Below are 16,418 nucleotides of genomic sequence, written 5' to 3'. Positions count from 1 at the left end.
TAAATAAATAACATAGTAGTGCTGGAAATTGGACGGATAAATAAAGCCAGTGGATGCGTATTTTGTTGTTTATTAAAATCAAATATAAGTTGACAAAAAATGCGGCCATGAGAGAGTTCAGATAGTGTTATCTGCCTTGAACTCTGCAGGTAGACAGACTGCAAGTAAAAACATAAAGTTCTAAGCAAATTTAGAAAATTTCATAAACATTTATAAAGTTCCGTTCGTTTTAGACAGTAGAGTTCCATTTAACTGTAGTAGTTGACCTTGAGTGGACGAGATTGTTAGTGCATATAGAAATGTGTGCACATGTGAGCACACTTCCCATTTGCCGTTCCCAATTCCAATCCCAATTGTTATTTGCAACATTTGTTGTGCAATTTTGTAATTGCAATTACGGAAATCATTAAAGGCTTGCCGCGTGCGTTCATGTGGGAGCCGTGAGTCGCAGATAAAACTGTGCAAAGTGCAAATAAATGACTATGTTCTTAATTGGAAAATAAGCCGTGATAAAATTGTGACGAAAAAGAAAGCACATTGTAACATTTTCGCACGCTTAAATTAATTGCGCATACGCAACGTACAACGGTGAATTATCAGTGTGTACATAGAGAAAATTAGACAATCAGGTTACAGCAATCATATTTATAGAGATTTCGCATCTATACATGAATATGTATGCTAAAACACAAAATTCTAAATTTGGCTTAACTCGCTAAACTGGCACCGTGCAAAGCAGACGAAATTGTTCTAATGAAATAACATTGTCAGTAGCGTTGATGAAAATTGAGGCACTCAAAACACTACCCCAAGCCCGAACCTCAGCCCGAACCCTAGCAAACATCCCTATGGCAATTGAGTGATGAGCAGTATTCAATTTCCCAACAAAAACAACAAGAAAACAAAAAAAATAGTTGAGATTAACTTGTCCATTCTCGACAAATGCACAAGCCGTTAGCGATTGTGTGTGTTTTTGCATGTGAGTTGCGAGCGCGCGATGTGATCACGCTTACGGCTCGACTCGTCTGCTAATAACAACAAAAACAATCCACTAAAGTTCAACAATAAATTAAGGCGACAATTCGGTTTGTGTGAGTGTGCGTGTGCACAGTGGAACAAGGGCAGCATTTGAATGGACTGTCTACTGTATATATAACAGCATTTGGTTTCACAGCAACAGCAGCTCAATAGTTGCAAACCTTCCAATCGATAGCAGTTATCGATCGACACAGATTTAATTAGGCACTTTACAACATTACGTATAAGCAACACAGTGTGCAGCGAGCAATTAATGTTGTCGTTCGGGTGTTGGTGCTGGTAGCTATTGAACTGCGATTGGTGTTTACAATACGCAATTGCTTTGCCCAGGACCCTGCGGGAATTATCTTGCATGCTGGCTTTCCAATAAAGTGCGCTTACAATACAGTAGACAAAATGGATACATTTTATTTAAATGGTAGCATAACGAAATATAATTTTTAAGTCGAAGTTTCGAGATTGGCGTAGAAATACATATCACATCTGCAGATAATCTAAAATCTAATTAAAAACATATCTTCAAAGCCGAACTAAAATTTAAACTTATAATTAAATTTAAATTTCGACAGTTTGACTCTGGTATCCAAGATTGAATGAATGTATATAATTATATATATTTAATAACATATGTAATATAATACACTTATAATAATAATATACTAACAACAATAAATTTAATGTATACAACATGAAAAATAAATGACTGATAATGTAATAAAGTTATACCCATAACTATGGTGTTGACTGCTATTTTATACTGCTAAGCCATTACAAAAGTAAGCTGTGTGAAGGCGATTTTAACATAGAAAATTAATAAGTATTCGTGTTTTTTCCCGCTGGGTTGATTCACTTTGCGGGTACATTGCTCAATTATCACGCTCTCTTCAGTCTTTCGCTCTTCTGACGCTCGCTTGTTCTCCCTCTCTCTCTTTCTCTCTCTTGCTCTCTTTCACGCTGCTTCAGTCCGCTTAGGTGCGTGTTTTTTAATGTTTCTTGTTGCTTTTGCACTTTTTAGTTGGCGCAACGGCTTCGAAGTCAGCGGCGCTGCCTCGCATCGAACAGTCTACAGCCAGCGGACTAACTAAACAGACGCGCTCCCGTTCCCAATACCCAAATCCATAACCGTTCCCGGGTCATTATAAAACCGACAATCGCATTCTATAGGCAAATCAAACGCGTGCCAGAAACCGCGGGTGCAACAATAAACATCTCTTAAATCTCAACAGCAAACCAAAGATCAATTCTAAGATGAGCCATCACTGGGGCTACACCGAAGAGAACGGTAAGCGGCGTCAATTTCAGATCTGACTTGGTCATCTTCTCATTTTTTGCGAGTTTGTTTTGCTACGGCTACGTTTTTTGTTTACAAACGTGACGCACGCATGCGTGTAACGATTTAAATTTTGGGAAAGTTTTTGGAGCTTTTGCACAGCATCCGAAAAGTTTGATTCAACAACAACAGTACGAAAAAAAGAAGATGAAGAAGAAGAAGAAAAGCTTTCTAAGTTCAGTTTGTTGCATTGGCGGCATGCTGTAAAGTTTGTTTTGTTTAATTGAGACGACTCTTAATTGAATACATGTGTCATCTAATAGATAACAGGCAATGAGGCAGGCATCTTGCCTCAATTATTGTTTGTTGATTTGATTGCATTCGAATACGTACATTCGTCACAGACGAACATTTGTTGCTGCAGACAGACTGCTTCTAATGAAACGAAGTAAACGATAAGACTCTGTTGTGTTGTGTGTTTCTCTGTTATTGTTTTGCCACAGAAAAATAAACGTGTAAAATCAATCGCGGAAAGAGTCACTATCCGACTCAAAATAAGTGAATGCCCTGCCAATTTTGATTAATCAGCTAAGAATGTAGTTTCAATTTTTTATTTTATTTATCTGTTGCTATTTTTGGGCCCGAATGCTGTTCCCACTCAAGTTCCACATTGTTGTTAACTCAATCAAGTCCAGTTTTGCTCGCGTAATAACGCTTTGCGCCTTAATTACATGCATCATCGCATTCGCTACTCTTCAAAGCTCGCACACACACACACCTAAGCACATCTATACCCCAAAGTTCGAGAGACTTGGGCACGTTCATAGGTTCGTCGGCAGCTCATAAATATGCGCGAACAATAATTAAATCGTATGCCAAGTGTGAAACAAATGAGCTCGGCCAACAGAGGAATAGTGACAGGGAGAGAAAGAGAGAGGGAGATAGACTGTCGCCAATTTGCACGGGCTGCGTCTCGTGATCTTAACTGAGTAGGTATGACGGGTGCTTCCCATTAAACCAGTCAGAAAGTCAGTCGCCCCGTTGAATGCAAACAAGTTCCTAGTTCTCAGAATGCGTTAACCCATGATTACGTATATCATATAGTATAGATTTATTGATATTCTTGCTATGCGACCCAATTTCCCAATTCTTGAGACATACTCTTTCAGTTTGGCTCATTTGTTAAATTGAACATATTTATAGGTTTGCATTCGAATCGAATTTCAATAACAACAAATATACGGCTGAATCTATGTATTATGTAAACTTATATATTTGAGATTTAAATAGATCGACCAGTACGTCAAGCTGATTCTTTTTTCTCCATATTTGTATACATTTTGAATAGCAGAGTTCATTTGAATAGCGTTCAAACTCTCATAATAAATACTAATCTAAATATGCAGTGAGCGTATTTAATATTCAATATACAGCTGAGCCTGAGCAGACTCGTCTGCTCGAGCCGACATGTTTCTGGCTTATTGTTTGTTTCTTGTTATGTTTTCGCCTTCTCTTCGCTGTGCTTGTGCTGTGCGATTTGAAGGCAGTTCGTTTGCTTGCTCGACGCTGGTCAAGTGCATGTTCGGTTCTTAAGGACACATTAAATACCGGTTTCAGAGCTGACTAAGCTCTGCGTTATGGCTCAAATGTTCTGTCTGGCTAACAGCACTTCTGTCTGTCACTACCCCTGCCCCTGCACTCGTTCAACGTCACATGATCATCGCTTATCGTACAACAAATTGGTGTTCAGAATTTTTGCATCTTATAAATCAATTTAAAATTTTTGGCAACTTGTTTTGATTTGCTTAAGTGCCGTTGATTGAGTTGATTGATTTGACTTGTCTGCGCTGGTAACATTTCAATGCCCTCTATCTGTCTATTTTGCCTTATCACTACCAGGCCATATACACACTTATGGTCCACTTTAGACTGGAGTGGTTTTTACATTAATCATAAGTGCACAGAAGTCAAGTATTACTTCCCATTAATATATACCTCTACATTAATATATACCTCTGGCTAAAGATTATTTGATCAGTTCTTATCAAATCTGTTCTATTCGCACCTCTGCCCCTGTCAAGCCTACAGAATCGTTTATACTCGTGTTTGAGATTAAAACTCGCGTGTTTATATTTTATAAGTCAATCAAATTTCATTTATGGCATGATACGATTCTGTTAAACCTAAGAGTCGTCTATACTCGAATTTCAGATTAAAACTGATATGTTCATATATTTTGTACATCATTTAAAATGATAAAATTGTGTTGATATAGCTCGAAAATGTATAAATTTTCCGATCGCTCTTTGTCTATTAGTATCAACAACATATGACGAGCCTACATTTAATTGCCCTTATCATAATAAGGCAAATGTCTAATATCTACAAAAATTCTTCATTCATTACCCCTTTTCGCGTTACCCAATCTGTATATTTATTATCGTAATGACTCAACGTATTGCATTAAAATTATAATTAGTAATATAAACCAAAGTGTCATTGCTTCATCATTTTGTTGATTTATTTGTGTGTGTTAATGACAATTCTCTTTGATACTGTATGCAATTTAGAAAACAATCTAAAAAATATTATCTGGTACATAAAAGATTATTCTAAAGTTAATCTCATTTTATGAAATACTGTGATTTAATGATAAAAAATGTTCCATATCTTAATAATAGATTTGCGCATTTCCTATCACCTAGTAATATATATTGATTGGAATGACGTACATAATAAATACATATATTTCAAGAGTTTTATTACAAATCTGAAGCATGCTGACAACCTCAACCCATATTTGTACCATGCATATTACAAAAGAGCAGCTTCACATTTTGCCACAACCGCATAAGGCAATCCATCTTATATATATAAATATATATATATATATAACTTATTACTTATTGGCACAGCGGAGCGATAAATATTACAATAATTACTTACGATCCATGTCGATTTACTGCGAAATCATACAACAAGTGCCATCCTTTACTTAAAAGTTCATCACAAGCTTTGCTGAAAGTGTGAAAAAATTAATGATAATATATATATATATATATATTCGTATATTGTTATTATTTTTGGCTTCGGCAAGAAAATTAGCAGACGGTGCGATAAAAATTATGGCATATATATCTATATAAAATATATGTATACAGCTGGCGTATTTATAATGCTCAAGAAAAAACCATTCAAATTAAAGTGTTGGAAAACTTTTGTTCTACAGATTAAAATTCAAACACAGCCCAACAATTTCAAACTGTACGTGTCATTTGGTGCAAAATGAAGAATGTTGCATTGTTGGATTTGTATTTTGTGTTATAGTTTTGTTGTTCTGTTTGTTAGTTTTATGGTAATTCAATAATTCTATTTCTGTTGCTGTTTTAACATGCTAACAAATAATTAGCATTGAAAATTGACCGAATGCGTTTTAGCGTGTTTGTATCTCAATTGAGGTACCGTTAGCACCTTGACAGCAAGAAGCTTAGAGCAGTTGTAGGGCTTCCCTAAAGACTGAACTATATCGAATATTTTGTGAGCTGGTTTGCCGGGTCAATTTCCGAACAACTCTGTCAGATAAGTGATATATATGTATTCTGCACACGTTGACTCATACAGGAATAAGGCGAACGGAATGAATAATATTTAGAGAGTTCATTGAATAACTCGATGCCCAATTAACGTGAACTTCCTTAGCTCATAAAATCATGCAATAATCTCATAATGTTATAAAAATTTCAGAAGCCACTGAGTACTTATCAGATATGATCATGACATTTAAGTGAATAGTTACGAGTTCTACTCAATTCGTTGCATGACTTAAACGTTTGTTTTTTTTTTCTTGTTGTGTAATTTTATGATAGACATAAGTCGTAATAGTTTTTAAAGATACAACAATAAAAATCGGGCTTTAACAATTTTCCCACCTTTCTAAAGTTTAACTGAATGTATGTATTTTTCTGTATAAATTTAATAACGTAATAGGCTCATAATAATTATTAAATAATTTAATAATAATTAGCAACAAAAAAATGGTAAAAAATAAGAACTTTTGTCACATATAATTACAATACATAGGTGATTTCAATTGAGATATTTATCAGTCCATAGCTGTATATACAGGGTAACTCCCAGTCAGAAGTCCAGATAAGAAAAACCTTCAAGTTGATTTTCTTACATCGAAACACAAACGAAAGTCAATAACTGGGAAGTAAAAAATGTAACTTTTTTCATTGTTGTCTGGGGAGAACAGAGAACGAGAACCAGTTTTTGCCTGACTGTTCAGCTGTCTAATATATATATATATCTATAGTATATATATAAAGCCATGTTGGATACGTTAAAATTCATTTTAATTCAATTAAATAACCATTTCGATTTTTCCACAACTTTATTAATGATCTACCCAACTGGAAGAAGTTGTTTAATGCGATATATTTGCAAACAAAATATACAAACCTACATATATATATATGTAAAGCAAATATTATTGTGAAAATAGTTGGCGCTTTCAGCATTTCCTGAGACGTCGCCGCAACTTTGTTAATAATCGAAACTGTTAATTACAGGCACGTGCGCTTATTTAACTGGCTTTTCCACAGGTGTTTGAGTTGACCTTACGTTACAATTTATTTTGTTTTTCTTTGCATTTTGCTTAATTTAATTTTATCTCAATAAGCTAAAGCCAAATATAATTGTATATATCTCAATCAAGCGGTTGGGTTTACTTTATCTTTATTGCTTAAAATACATGTAAAATTGAAATTAACTGTTGTCTTAATGACAACTTTTACAATTTACTTAAGTATAATTTCAATACACCTAAAAGAAAAATATAATTTGTTGGTCCAAAAGGATATGTAAATGAATCATCATCATGTGAATCATAAGTGTATTTCAACTTCGGCAAACTAAGTCGCAAAATGATGATCTCTCATGATAAAAGCTCATTGTGTATCTGTATGACAAAGCTGATAAGCAGCCAGACGCAAGTTGATCTTTAGAATTCACAATCGCAATCTTGGCATATTAATCGTATTTACCAGCTGCAGGGCCAGGCGGTGAAAAGGCGCAGTAAATAAAGGCGTATGAATAAATAAGTTAATGGAAATGGTCAACAAAAGCTGACAAAAGGACAGCTTCATAAACGTGCAAAATATTTGGATAAATAATCAGCCGGAAATTAGTGCTAAATGATATAAAAAATGCAATTGCAGTGAGCTTTTCAGTAGCCATACATGACGTATACGTGATGTAAATATTTAAGTTTGCTGATTTCCCGATGTAACTCTTAATTGTTTGAATTTATTTATTTTATTGTGGTTGCTAAAACTTCCTAACATGGCGTGTACTTGTTATCGCTTGTGATTTATTTGACTAATTACTTATAAACGCTTCAAAGTTATTTGTCACACGTAAAATAAAGGATCGTTTTTCAATTATCTATTTGTACATCCCTATCAATTGATGTGTGTCACATGTGCGAATGGCAATGTCTTCAGACACGTATGTCATTTTGTAATTACATAATTTCCGCTGTCCATTTGATAAGGGAAATGCATTGACACTGGACAAACAAAATAAGTGATTTATCAGTTTTTGCTCGGCTTTGAATATCAAAGAAAATACCTTAAGACCGAAGCTTCTGGCGCTCAATGATTTATTACGTGTCAGCGCCATAAGACAGTTCGATAAGGTATATGCCAGATTAAATGCACCTTATTATATTGAGATACCTTAACTTGTTCGCTATTCTGCGGTTTATCTGGTGAGTGCGTCAGTGGGACCGATCCTATCACATGACTTTGCCACCGAGCCAAACCTCTTGAACGAGTCTCCAGCACGTGACGCTGTTTCTTACTCCCAAGTAAACATTTATTATTGTTCTTGTTGTAGACAAATAATTAAAACGCAAATGCAACATCAAACAAAAGTAGAAATAATTTATTTTGTTGTCACAGCCGTTCTAATTACAAACTCAGATAATATGCCGGCAGCCATCAACTTCTCTGTATAAAAAAAAAAAACACTTTTATGATCTTAGAATTAACACATGTTATGCAAGCAAAACTAAACCGGAATGTTCTAATTTATAACATTGACCGATGTTTATCTAGATACATTGTATTCCTGGTTTTTCCTATTCCAACTGCAATTAATGCTTGATTTAAACGGCTTGCTAATTATTTGCCTAATTGGGACTAAGTTAGTTCAAAATTACATAGCAACTGAAATCAGTTGGACAGGATATCTGTACTTTTTTTTTCGAAAAAAGTGTTAAATAAATGTAAGCAAATATTAGCACAGTTGTTAGCCGCTTCGACATTATTATTTTTGAGTTTCCAGTTGCGTGTGCATTACGCGTTATCAAGAATCCACATACCAAAATTGTTCAAAGCCTTCTAAATACCTACGTAAATTTGAAAGGTTTTTAAAGTTCTTAAGTCTTGTACAAATATGCACATTTAATCATTTAAATAAATGAGCTTATAGATACGCATATCATTAAATCCTCTGACATATACCATAAATATAATAAAGATAAAAAAAATTCCTTGCGAAAATGAACAAGTGTGGCCAGTTTTGTCTTTTAAAGTTGCTGCAAATATAATAAGCTCCAACTCACAAATAATAAGCTCAAAAGAAAAATTTAAAATATTTATTTTGATTCATTTTGAATTTTGTATGAAGAAAATTTTATACTTATTATAATATTAGGGTAATATTATAGATATAGCATAGATATCGTTTGCAACCAACCAAAACTATTTATAGCGATGAACTATTTCTCCTGTGGTTATTAATTACTATTGGATTATTTGAATTATTTTAATGATAAATCGTTTACTGATTTTTATAAATAAATCAAAGATATTATAAAGCACTCGTGTTGAGTAAACAAACAAGCAATAAAATGATTGAAATTGAGAGAGTTGCTAATAGTAGAAACTAATGAATTTTATATTTATATACTTGAAGGACCCGCACACTGGGCCAAGGACTATCCACATGCATCCGGACATCGTCAGTCACCAGTGGACATAACGCCATCCAGCGCCAAGAAGAGCAGCGATCTTAAAGTATCGCCACTGAAATGGAAGTACGTACCGGAGGATACAAAGAGTCTGGTTAATCCTGGTACGTTTATTTTCTATATTTTGATATAAGTGGTATTTTATACAGGCAGCTCATTAATCTTTAATCATTTTTCAGGCTACTGTTGGCGCGTGGATGTCAACGGCGCCAATTCGGAGCTGACCGGTGGACCGCTGGGCAAGCAGATTTTTAAGCTGGAACAGTTCCACTGCCACTGGGGCTGCACAGACTCCAAGGGCTCGGAGCATACGGTCGATGGTGTATCCTATGCCGGCGAACTGCATCTGGTACACTGGAACACCACCAAGTACAAGTCGTTCGGTGAGGCAGCCGCCGCCCCCGATGGCCTGGCCGTGCTGGGCGTCTTCCTGCAGCCTGGCGATCATCACGAGGAGCTCGACAAGGTGAGCAGCGTGCTGCAGTTTGTGTTGCATAAGGGCGATCGGGTCACATTGCCCCAGGGCTGTGATCCCGGCAAGCTGCTGCCAAATGTGCACACCTACTGGACATACGAGGGCTCGCTGACAACGCCGCCCTGCTCGGAGTGCGTCATTTGGATTGTGTTCAAGACGCCCATCCAGGTGTCCGAGGATCAACTGAACGCCATGCGCAATCTCAATGCTTACGATGTCAAGGAGGAGTGTCCCTGCAACGAATTCAATGGCAAGGTCATCAACAATTTCCGTCCCCCGCTGCCGCTCGGCAAGCGTGAATTGCGCGAAATTGGCGGACATTGAAAAATGAATGGATATTGTTGTTATTGGATCACAGTCAAAGCCATTGGATTCGAGTCGTATGTTTAGCTTTCATATAAATTAACACTGCGTGCACCGTAGGAGCGGATCGGATGCAGCGCTGAATTACCCATCAACCAACGACCCCATCGCAACGAGCAGCGGCTGAAGTTCCCATTGTTAATGTCTCGTTTTAGTCTGTACTACTTTATAGCAAACACTTGTACCTCTTTTTATGTATTTGCTTGTAGAACTGTATTTGTATCTTGTTATATGTATTCGTACGTTGTACTTGGTACGCTTCTTTGTTAAACATTTGCTAAATGACAATTAGATTAATGTGTATTACACTTTATGGTATTACAAAATAAATATATTACTTTTAGATGTTGCATATTCAAAATGAACAAAAAAAAAAACCGATTGATTTCTTTTAATCTTATAAAATATAGTTAGCTTTAAACCGATCTCTTAGCCATCAAAATGCATATTAAACCCTCTTACACCAAAGTATCAAACTTGTTTAACTTCAACTTAATTTGCATTATAATTTACACCACATCTCGAAAACCTACACAAGAAAGAAGGTTTCAGATTATTCATCGATCTGACTTGTTTTTAATATAATCTGAAGAATGACTAGTCAGATGAACAAACATAAGGTCCATTTGTAAGCTTACTACAGCAAAAGAATGTGATTATTTGAATGTCTTTAACCCTCAAACGAGCACTACATTCAAAATGGATTGATATATGGCTCAAGGCCGTTGACATTTGTTAAAGGTAAGATATTATTATAAACATACAGAATTTTTTCTAATTAAATGCAAATTCATAAAGTAAACAACTTTAGCACCAGATTGGATCACGAATTCCGTGCCACAAGAATATCATGCCGAACTGAAAGACTTCACGTTGATGGGGGAAAAGTATTACTTCATTGCACATAAGGAGGCCAACTGGTTTCCAGCTGCACAGGAGTGTCGGCAGAAGGGCGGGTATTTAATAAACTTGTCAAAAAATTATGAGAGGATACTTGTAGGTAAGCGTCTAAATAGGACTGAATACTATTGGCTGGACATCAACAGACTGGGTCAAGATGCATCTGTTTCGATTGCCACAGGAGTGGTGATTTGATATGAGAAATGAGAAACGAGCCACTAAATTGCGTACTGCTGGTGAATGACTTTGCGGAAGGCTTTGTCATGAAGAAAACACAGTGCCTGGAAGTCTTGCTATGTCAACTAAGTTGTCCGAGCACAATTTACATTGTTGTATGGGAATATTTAATACATACATTAATTTATATAAATAACGATATATCATGCATAAATAATTCTAATGATAAAATTGTAAAAAAGGCTTCGAGGCATCAATAATATACTTATATTTCAGTTGAAAAGAAATTATTATTTCAATTATTGAAAAATTATTTGTTAATCAGCTTTTAATAAGTTTATTTAACGAGCTTCCAATGCATATAATTAAATACTCATATTCATTCATATCACTTGTTCAACGTATGTAGATGAAAAAATAAATATAAAATAATCTCTGTATAAGTGTGTCAAGAACCATAAATCACTTTTCCAAGCATTGATTACATACATTCACATGGATCAAAATAGGAACTATGGCATGTTATGTTCCGTCCGTGCTACGCAGCCTGTTTGCTGAAATCCAGTAACTCCTTTGGCTTGCAAGTCCATTGTTGAAAGTAATCACATTTCAATTGCTGCCAGACCAGTTGATAATCTTTTGCGAGAGCTTTGCACTGAGCATAGCTTAAATTCTGTACATCACTTAATTGTAAGCATAGCTTTTGACGCAGCTCGGCGCAACCGTTCAGCAAGTTAAGAAAGTTGAGTAGCAGCTTATATTTACTCACATCGAGCGCTGCTTGTGGAGTGTCGAGCTTCTTTTTGGTGACGCCTTGCCGTTTGCCATTCACTGCAACCTCATAGGGTCTGCGAGTATATATAGTTTATATATTCAAAATATTGTCAAAATGCCCACAGCTCACCTAAGTGACTCGGGAAGCAGAACCCAAATCAGACTATTTGGCGCTGGGTGCCAGTCGGCCCGTTGTCTGTGCTCAAAGGTTAACGTGTTATCAATGCGTATGTGAGGCACCTGCGCTTGATATCGGCTTGCTTTGCAGCTTCTACCGTTCCAGCGTTGATAAAGTGCGCGCTGTAGACTTTTAAGGTGCGCATCGGCACAGCAAAAGTTGAAACTAGTAAAATAAATGGGCTTGTTGAGCAGCATGTCAAGCAGTGCACCCTGGACACCGAGAACATTCCAACGCGACAGCTTGTCGCTGCAGGACATGGACAGTGTGCGCTCGCCGCGTCCCGGTTTGGTGCGCAACGCTGCTGGTGTTTGCAGCATAGCATCGCATTGATCTACGTTGCTCACGTTGCTGCTTATTAATTTAGCGCCAGTGAAAACCTCTTCGCATGCATCATTATCCAATCGCTTTCGCTTAGCCGGCAGCGTGGCAAAGTCAATGTCGATATTGCTCTCGTCCAAAATGCAAGCATCTCCGCATGGTGTTTGCGTGCTAAGGAAATGGAATACCAGATTTTCGTTGAGCGTAAAGCATCTTTCCGCTGTTTGCCAGCTAAAGATCGACTCCTCTGTTTTCCCCACTAGGCACATGGCTGCTTTCATTATTTCATTGTTCAAATAGCGCAGGAAGCCGCGTCTTGCAAGCACCTCAGCATGGCAATCGTTCAATATAAAGCCTCTGGCACATAGTTTACTACTGCCAATGCATCTCGTTCTAAGTCAAAATAAATGAAATATTTAATATTTGCTTGAACAAATAATAAGTTGTTTATCACTTACCCAGTGGCAAGTGAAACTACTTTACCGCATTTTGATCGTACGTCATATTGTACTATACCGGCTAGAACTGTCCACTGATTGTTTGTGGGCTTGCCAGTTTTTGGTAAATCGCGAAATTTGCCATAGCATAGCTCCGCTATTTGCTGCACGGTTAATTCTTTATTAAATTCAGAATGCATTAATAACAATTGCGATTAAAAGCGTATTACTGTTTAGTGATAATGAAGTTATCGATTGTCGATATTTATATTATCGACAACAAACAACAGCTGCTTAACGGAATCGTTTCACAACACTTGACAAACAATACCTGGCTTTGTGGTCGGAAGCCTTTATACATTTGTAATTTTCAATAAATAAACATGCCTAAAGTCGTATCGCGCAGCATTGTTTGCTCTGATACAAAAGATCAGGAAGAATACAATGAGGAGAAGCCATTAAATATATATTACTGTCTGTGCAGCAAAATGTCACTAATTCTAGGTGCGTACAATACAAATTTATTGTAAACGCTTTAATAATAAACGTTTTAAAAATGTATATGACAGATTGCACGTTGGACCAGTTGCCGCTGCGTGAAGCGGACAATGCTCGTGTTATAGATGCCAACGATCATGCCAATAAGCTAACCTTTAACCCAGCCCCAAAAATGATCTACATACGACGCAAGGGCAAGGGAATTGAGAAGCAATACCGCTACAAGGTATGCATCGAAAGGAGAAATAATTTTAATATGGAATACTTAGTGGATATTTTACATTTGTGAGATTTCGGAGTCCATAGAATACATAACGAATGACGAGTCTTTTTTATCGTTACAAGATATCTTCACCTAACTCACTATGTATGAGTTGTACTATAATTGGAGAATGGATAATGAAGCACTACTGTGTTACTATAATCAGCGGCCACCTATACATTTATTTACGTATTCATATTTGTCTTTCAGTGCCGTAGCTGTAGTCTGCCCTTGTACTATCGACACAGTTCCGACTCGCACGTTACCTTCGTGATGAACAACGCTCTGGTGCGCAACAAGGGTGAGCAGCCGTTGGCCCAACTACTGGCAACGGAGGCGAAAACAAATGCAGCCAACGCAGCTGCTGCGGCGAATGTGCCGCCGCCAACTGGCGAGGATTCGGGCATTGTGGACGCCAGTGGTAAAAAGGTTATGGTCACTCGACATACCAAAAATATGGGCAAATTTAGCTCCGTCACTGTATCCACCATCGATGAAGAGGAGGACGAAATTGAAGCGGTAAGCTTAAAAATAATTACATACATCATTGTCTGTAGTAAATTACAACCATAAATGTTGTTATTCCCACAGCGCGAAATTGCTGATAGTTATGCTAACAACGCTCGCATTATCGAGAAGCAGCTGCAGCGTAAGGGAGGCAAGCTGGCTGATCTGGGCGCCAAGCCTAAGGTGGATGATATGCCACCGCCGCCCCAAAAAAAACAAAGAGGAACTCTACTGGAGCGATAGCTACTACTCAAATCACGCCATATTGCGAAATAACGCCTACCAATTTAATAATTTGTGAATATGATAAAAGTTCAGAGTACTCTGAAATTTTGATATCAATTTCTCAATTCGCCCTTCATTTACTTAGTTGACGTTGGAGCGAGCGTACTTTTGCAAAGCTATAAAGCTTGCAAACGAAATTAATCGGGTTTTATTTAGCAACAGGATTGAATAATATAATAAAATATTTATATAATCGAATCAAATTAAATTATATCTCAATACCTGTGACTGAACAACTTAAAATGCGATTAAATCAACCGAAGAACATTATAACATTAGTACAAGTAATATCAATTGCACTTGTGCATTGTGACCCGAGAGATATATTACCCATACACTGTAAGGGTCAATGTGTCCCCCTCGAGGACTGTCATCTTGATGATTATGAGGTGGACAGGATTGGTAAAATCACACCAGGTATTCGTTTTTGTGGGGATACAAATCTAATGTGCTGTGTGGACTTAAAAAAGCAGCCGGATACTGTCGCACAAACGAGTAAGTTTCAATTAAATGCATATGTATATGCTGATTATTAATTTACACTTTAGCGTGTATTTGAATACAACAAAACTACAAAATTCGATTGAAATATGACGATAATTCACATTTCAAAATATAATTACCAGTTTCGCCGAAAACATGTCGATATTTTAATATTCTGTTATTTATTTGAAATGCAGAATGTATGGACTATACAAACTTAAAAGAGTTTTGCCTAACGGAACCGCTCATCCATAATGGTACTAAGGCAAAACCATTAGAAATCAAATTTATGGTCGCTATAAAATATAATGGTTCAACTATTTGCGGCGGTACATTGATATCGGAAAACTTTGTTCTCACTGCCGCTCATTGTTTTGATAAATACAATATGTAAGTCCAAAATACTACTGACAATAATTCATTTTTTAATTAATTTGTCTTTAAAGAGCTGCCAGTGATATTGGTGTGATCGTAGGAGCCCATAATTTGAAAAATTCCGGCGTTCCATATAATATATCATCTATAATCGTTCATCCTGATTATAGGCCTTACTTTGCGGATATAGCCTTATTGAAACTGGACAAAGTGGCAAAGTTCCCTTCGAAAATATTTAAGCCAGCTTGCTTGCCTAGAACGAATGGCAGCGAACTTGAAGGATTTACTGTTGCTGGTTGGGGCCCTATAGCAGAGAATACGTCCCCAGATGAATTAAGAAAGGGATCCTTGGTTCCAAGCACACGATGTAAGGACTTAGCAGTTCCTTTTAATGAAGACATGGAAATCTGTGCACATCCAGTGAACGATGGCCCAGGAGAAGCTTGCAAAGGCGATTCCGGTGGTCCGCTATTTAGTAATTATACTGGTTACGATAGTTGCCTTACAGAAATATTTGGTGTTGTTGCTGGCGGTCACGAATGTCATACAGCGGCATCAAGTACACGCTATACAAGAGTTTCAGTTTTTCGCAAATGGATAGAAAGTGTGGTATGGCCAAAAGAATATGAAGAATATATAAGTAATGAAAAAGAATATATACAAAAATAAAAGATTGCCTTCCCTTGCGGATTATAAATTATAACATCGACCGATTGTTATGACGCTAATATGGTAAGAGCATAATTAAAGGCATATCTATTGCTTGTTATACAAAAAAGTTGTCATACAAGAACTATATGATCCGATCCGGCCGAATAACTCAACTCAACTGGTCATGCTGATTAAGAATATATGTATATACCCTATGAATGCCATGAACCCAAAAGCAAAATTATGACACTTTCTGCAGGGGATCGTTTTGGATTGCAAATTATATAAATATTTACTGTAAACATATATGTGTACTATATCTACTATAAAAGTCGTCTTCACAAATATTAAAAAAAAATGTAAATTTAAATAATTTGTGCGGAGCAAT

At 36.6% G+C, this 16,418-nt stretch overlaps 4 protein-coding genes across 4 annotated transcripts; 3 read left to right on the top strand and 1 right to left on the bottom strand.

The window, feature by feature from the left end:
- Positions 1 to 2,051: 2,051 nt before the first annotated feature.
- On the top strand, positions 2,052 to 10,525 carry LOC6561652 (carbonic anhydrase). Its single transcript, XM_001988305.2, has 3 exons — positions 2,052 to 2,320; positions 9,290 to 9,448; positions 9,524 to 10,525. The coding sequence occupies exons 1-3, from the start codon at positions 2,287 to 2,289 to the stop codon at positions 10,141 to 10,143; spliced, it is 813 nt and encodes a 270-aa protein (XP_001988341.1). The 5' UTR covers positions 2,052 to 2,286; the 3' UTR covers positions 10,144 to 10,525.
- A 1,047-nt stretch (positions 10,526 to 11,572) lies between these two features.
- Positions 11,573 to 13,213, bottom strand: LOC6562713 (tRNA-specific adenosine deaminase 1). The gene is made up of 3 exons (XM_001988306.2): positions 12,991 to 13,213; positions 12,164 to 12,925; positions 11,573 to 12,107 (listed from the first exon to the last, which is right to left on the bottom strand). The coding sequence occupies exons 1-3, from the start codon at positions 13,167 to 13,169 to the stop codon at positions 11,798 to 11,800; spliced, it is 1,251 nt and encodes a 416-aa protein (XP_001988342.1). The 5' UTR covers positions 13,170 to 13,213; the 3' UTR covers positions 11,573 to 11,797.
- A 71-nt stretch (positions 13,214 to 13,284) lies between these two features.
- On the top strand, positions 13,285 to 14,719 carry LOC6562714 (STING ER exit protein). The gene is made up of 4 exons (XM_001988307.2): positions 13,285 to 13,473; positions 13,539 to 13,693; positions 13,940 to 14,248; positions 14,321 to 14,719. Exons 1-4 carry the CDS (start codon positions 13,353 to 13,355, stop codon positions 14,477 to 14,479), a joined length of 744 nt encoding a protein of 247 aa, XP_001988343.1. The 5' UTR covers positions 13,285 to 13,352; the 3' UTR covers positions 14,480 to 14,719.
- Positions 14,720 to 14,763: 44 nt separating this feature from the next.
- Positions 14,764 to 16,386, top strand: LOC116805214 (prostasin-like). The gene is made up of 3 exons (XM_032735693.2): positions 14,764 to 15,016; positions 15,202 to 15,394; positions 15,451 to 16,386. Exons 1-3 carry the CDS (start codon positions 14,764 to 14,766, stop codon positions 16,046 to 16,048), a joined length of 1,044 nt encoding a protein of 347 aa, XP_032591584.1. The 3' UTR covers positions 16,049 to 16,386.
- Positions 16,387 to 16,418: the final 32 nt, after the last annotated feature.

Source organism: Drosophila grimshawi, unplaced genomic scaffold, assembly GCF_018153295.1.
Source record: "Drosophila grimshawi isolate 15287-2541.00 unplaced genomic scaffold, ASM1815329v1 contig_1377, whole genome shotgun sequence".
NCBI lineage: Eukaryota > Metazoa > Arthropoda > Insecta > Diptera > Drosophilidae > Drosophila > Drosophila grimshawi.
Note: the sequence above shows the minus strand (reverse complement) of the source record. Positions and strands in the feature narration are given on the sequence as shown.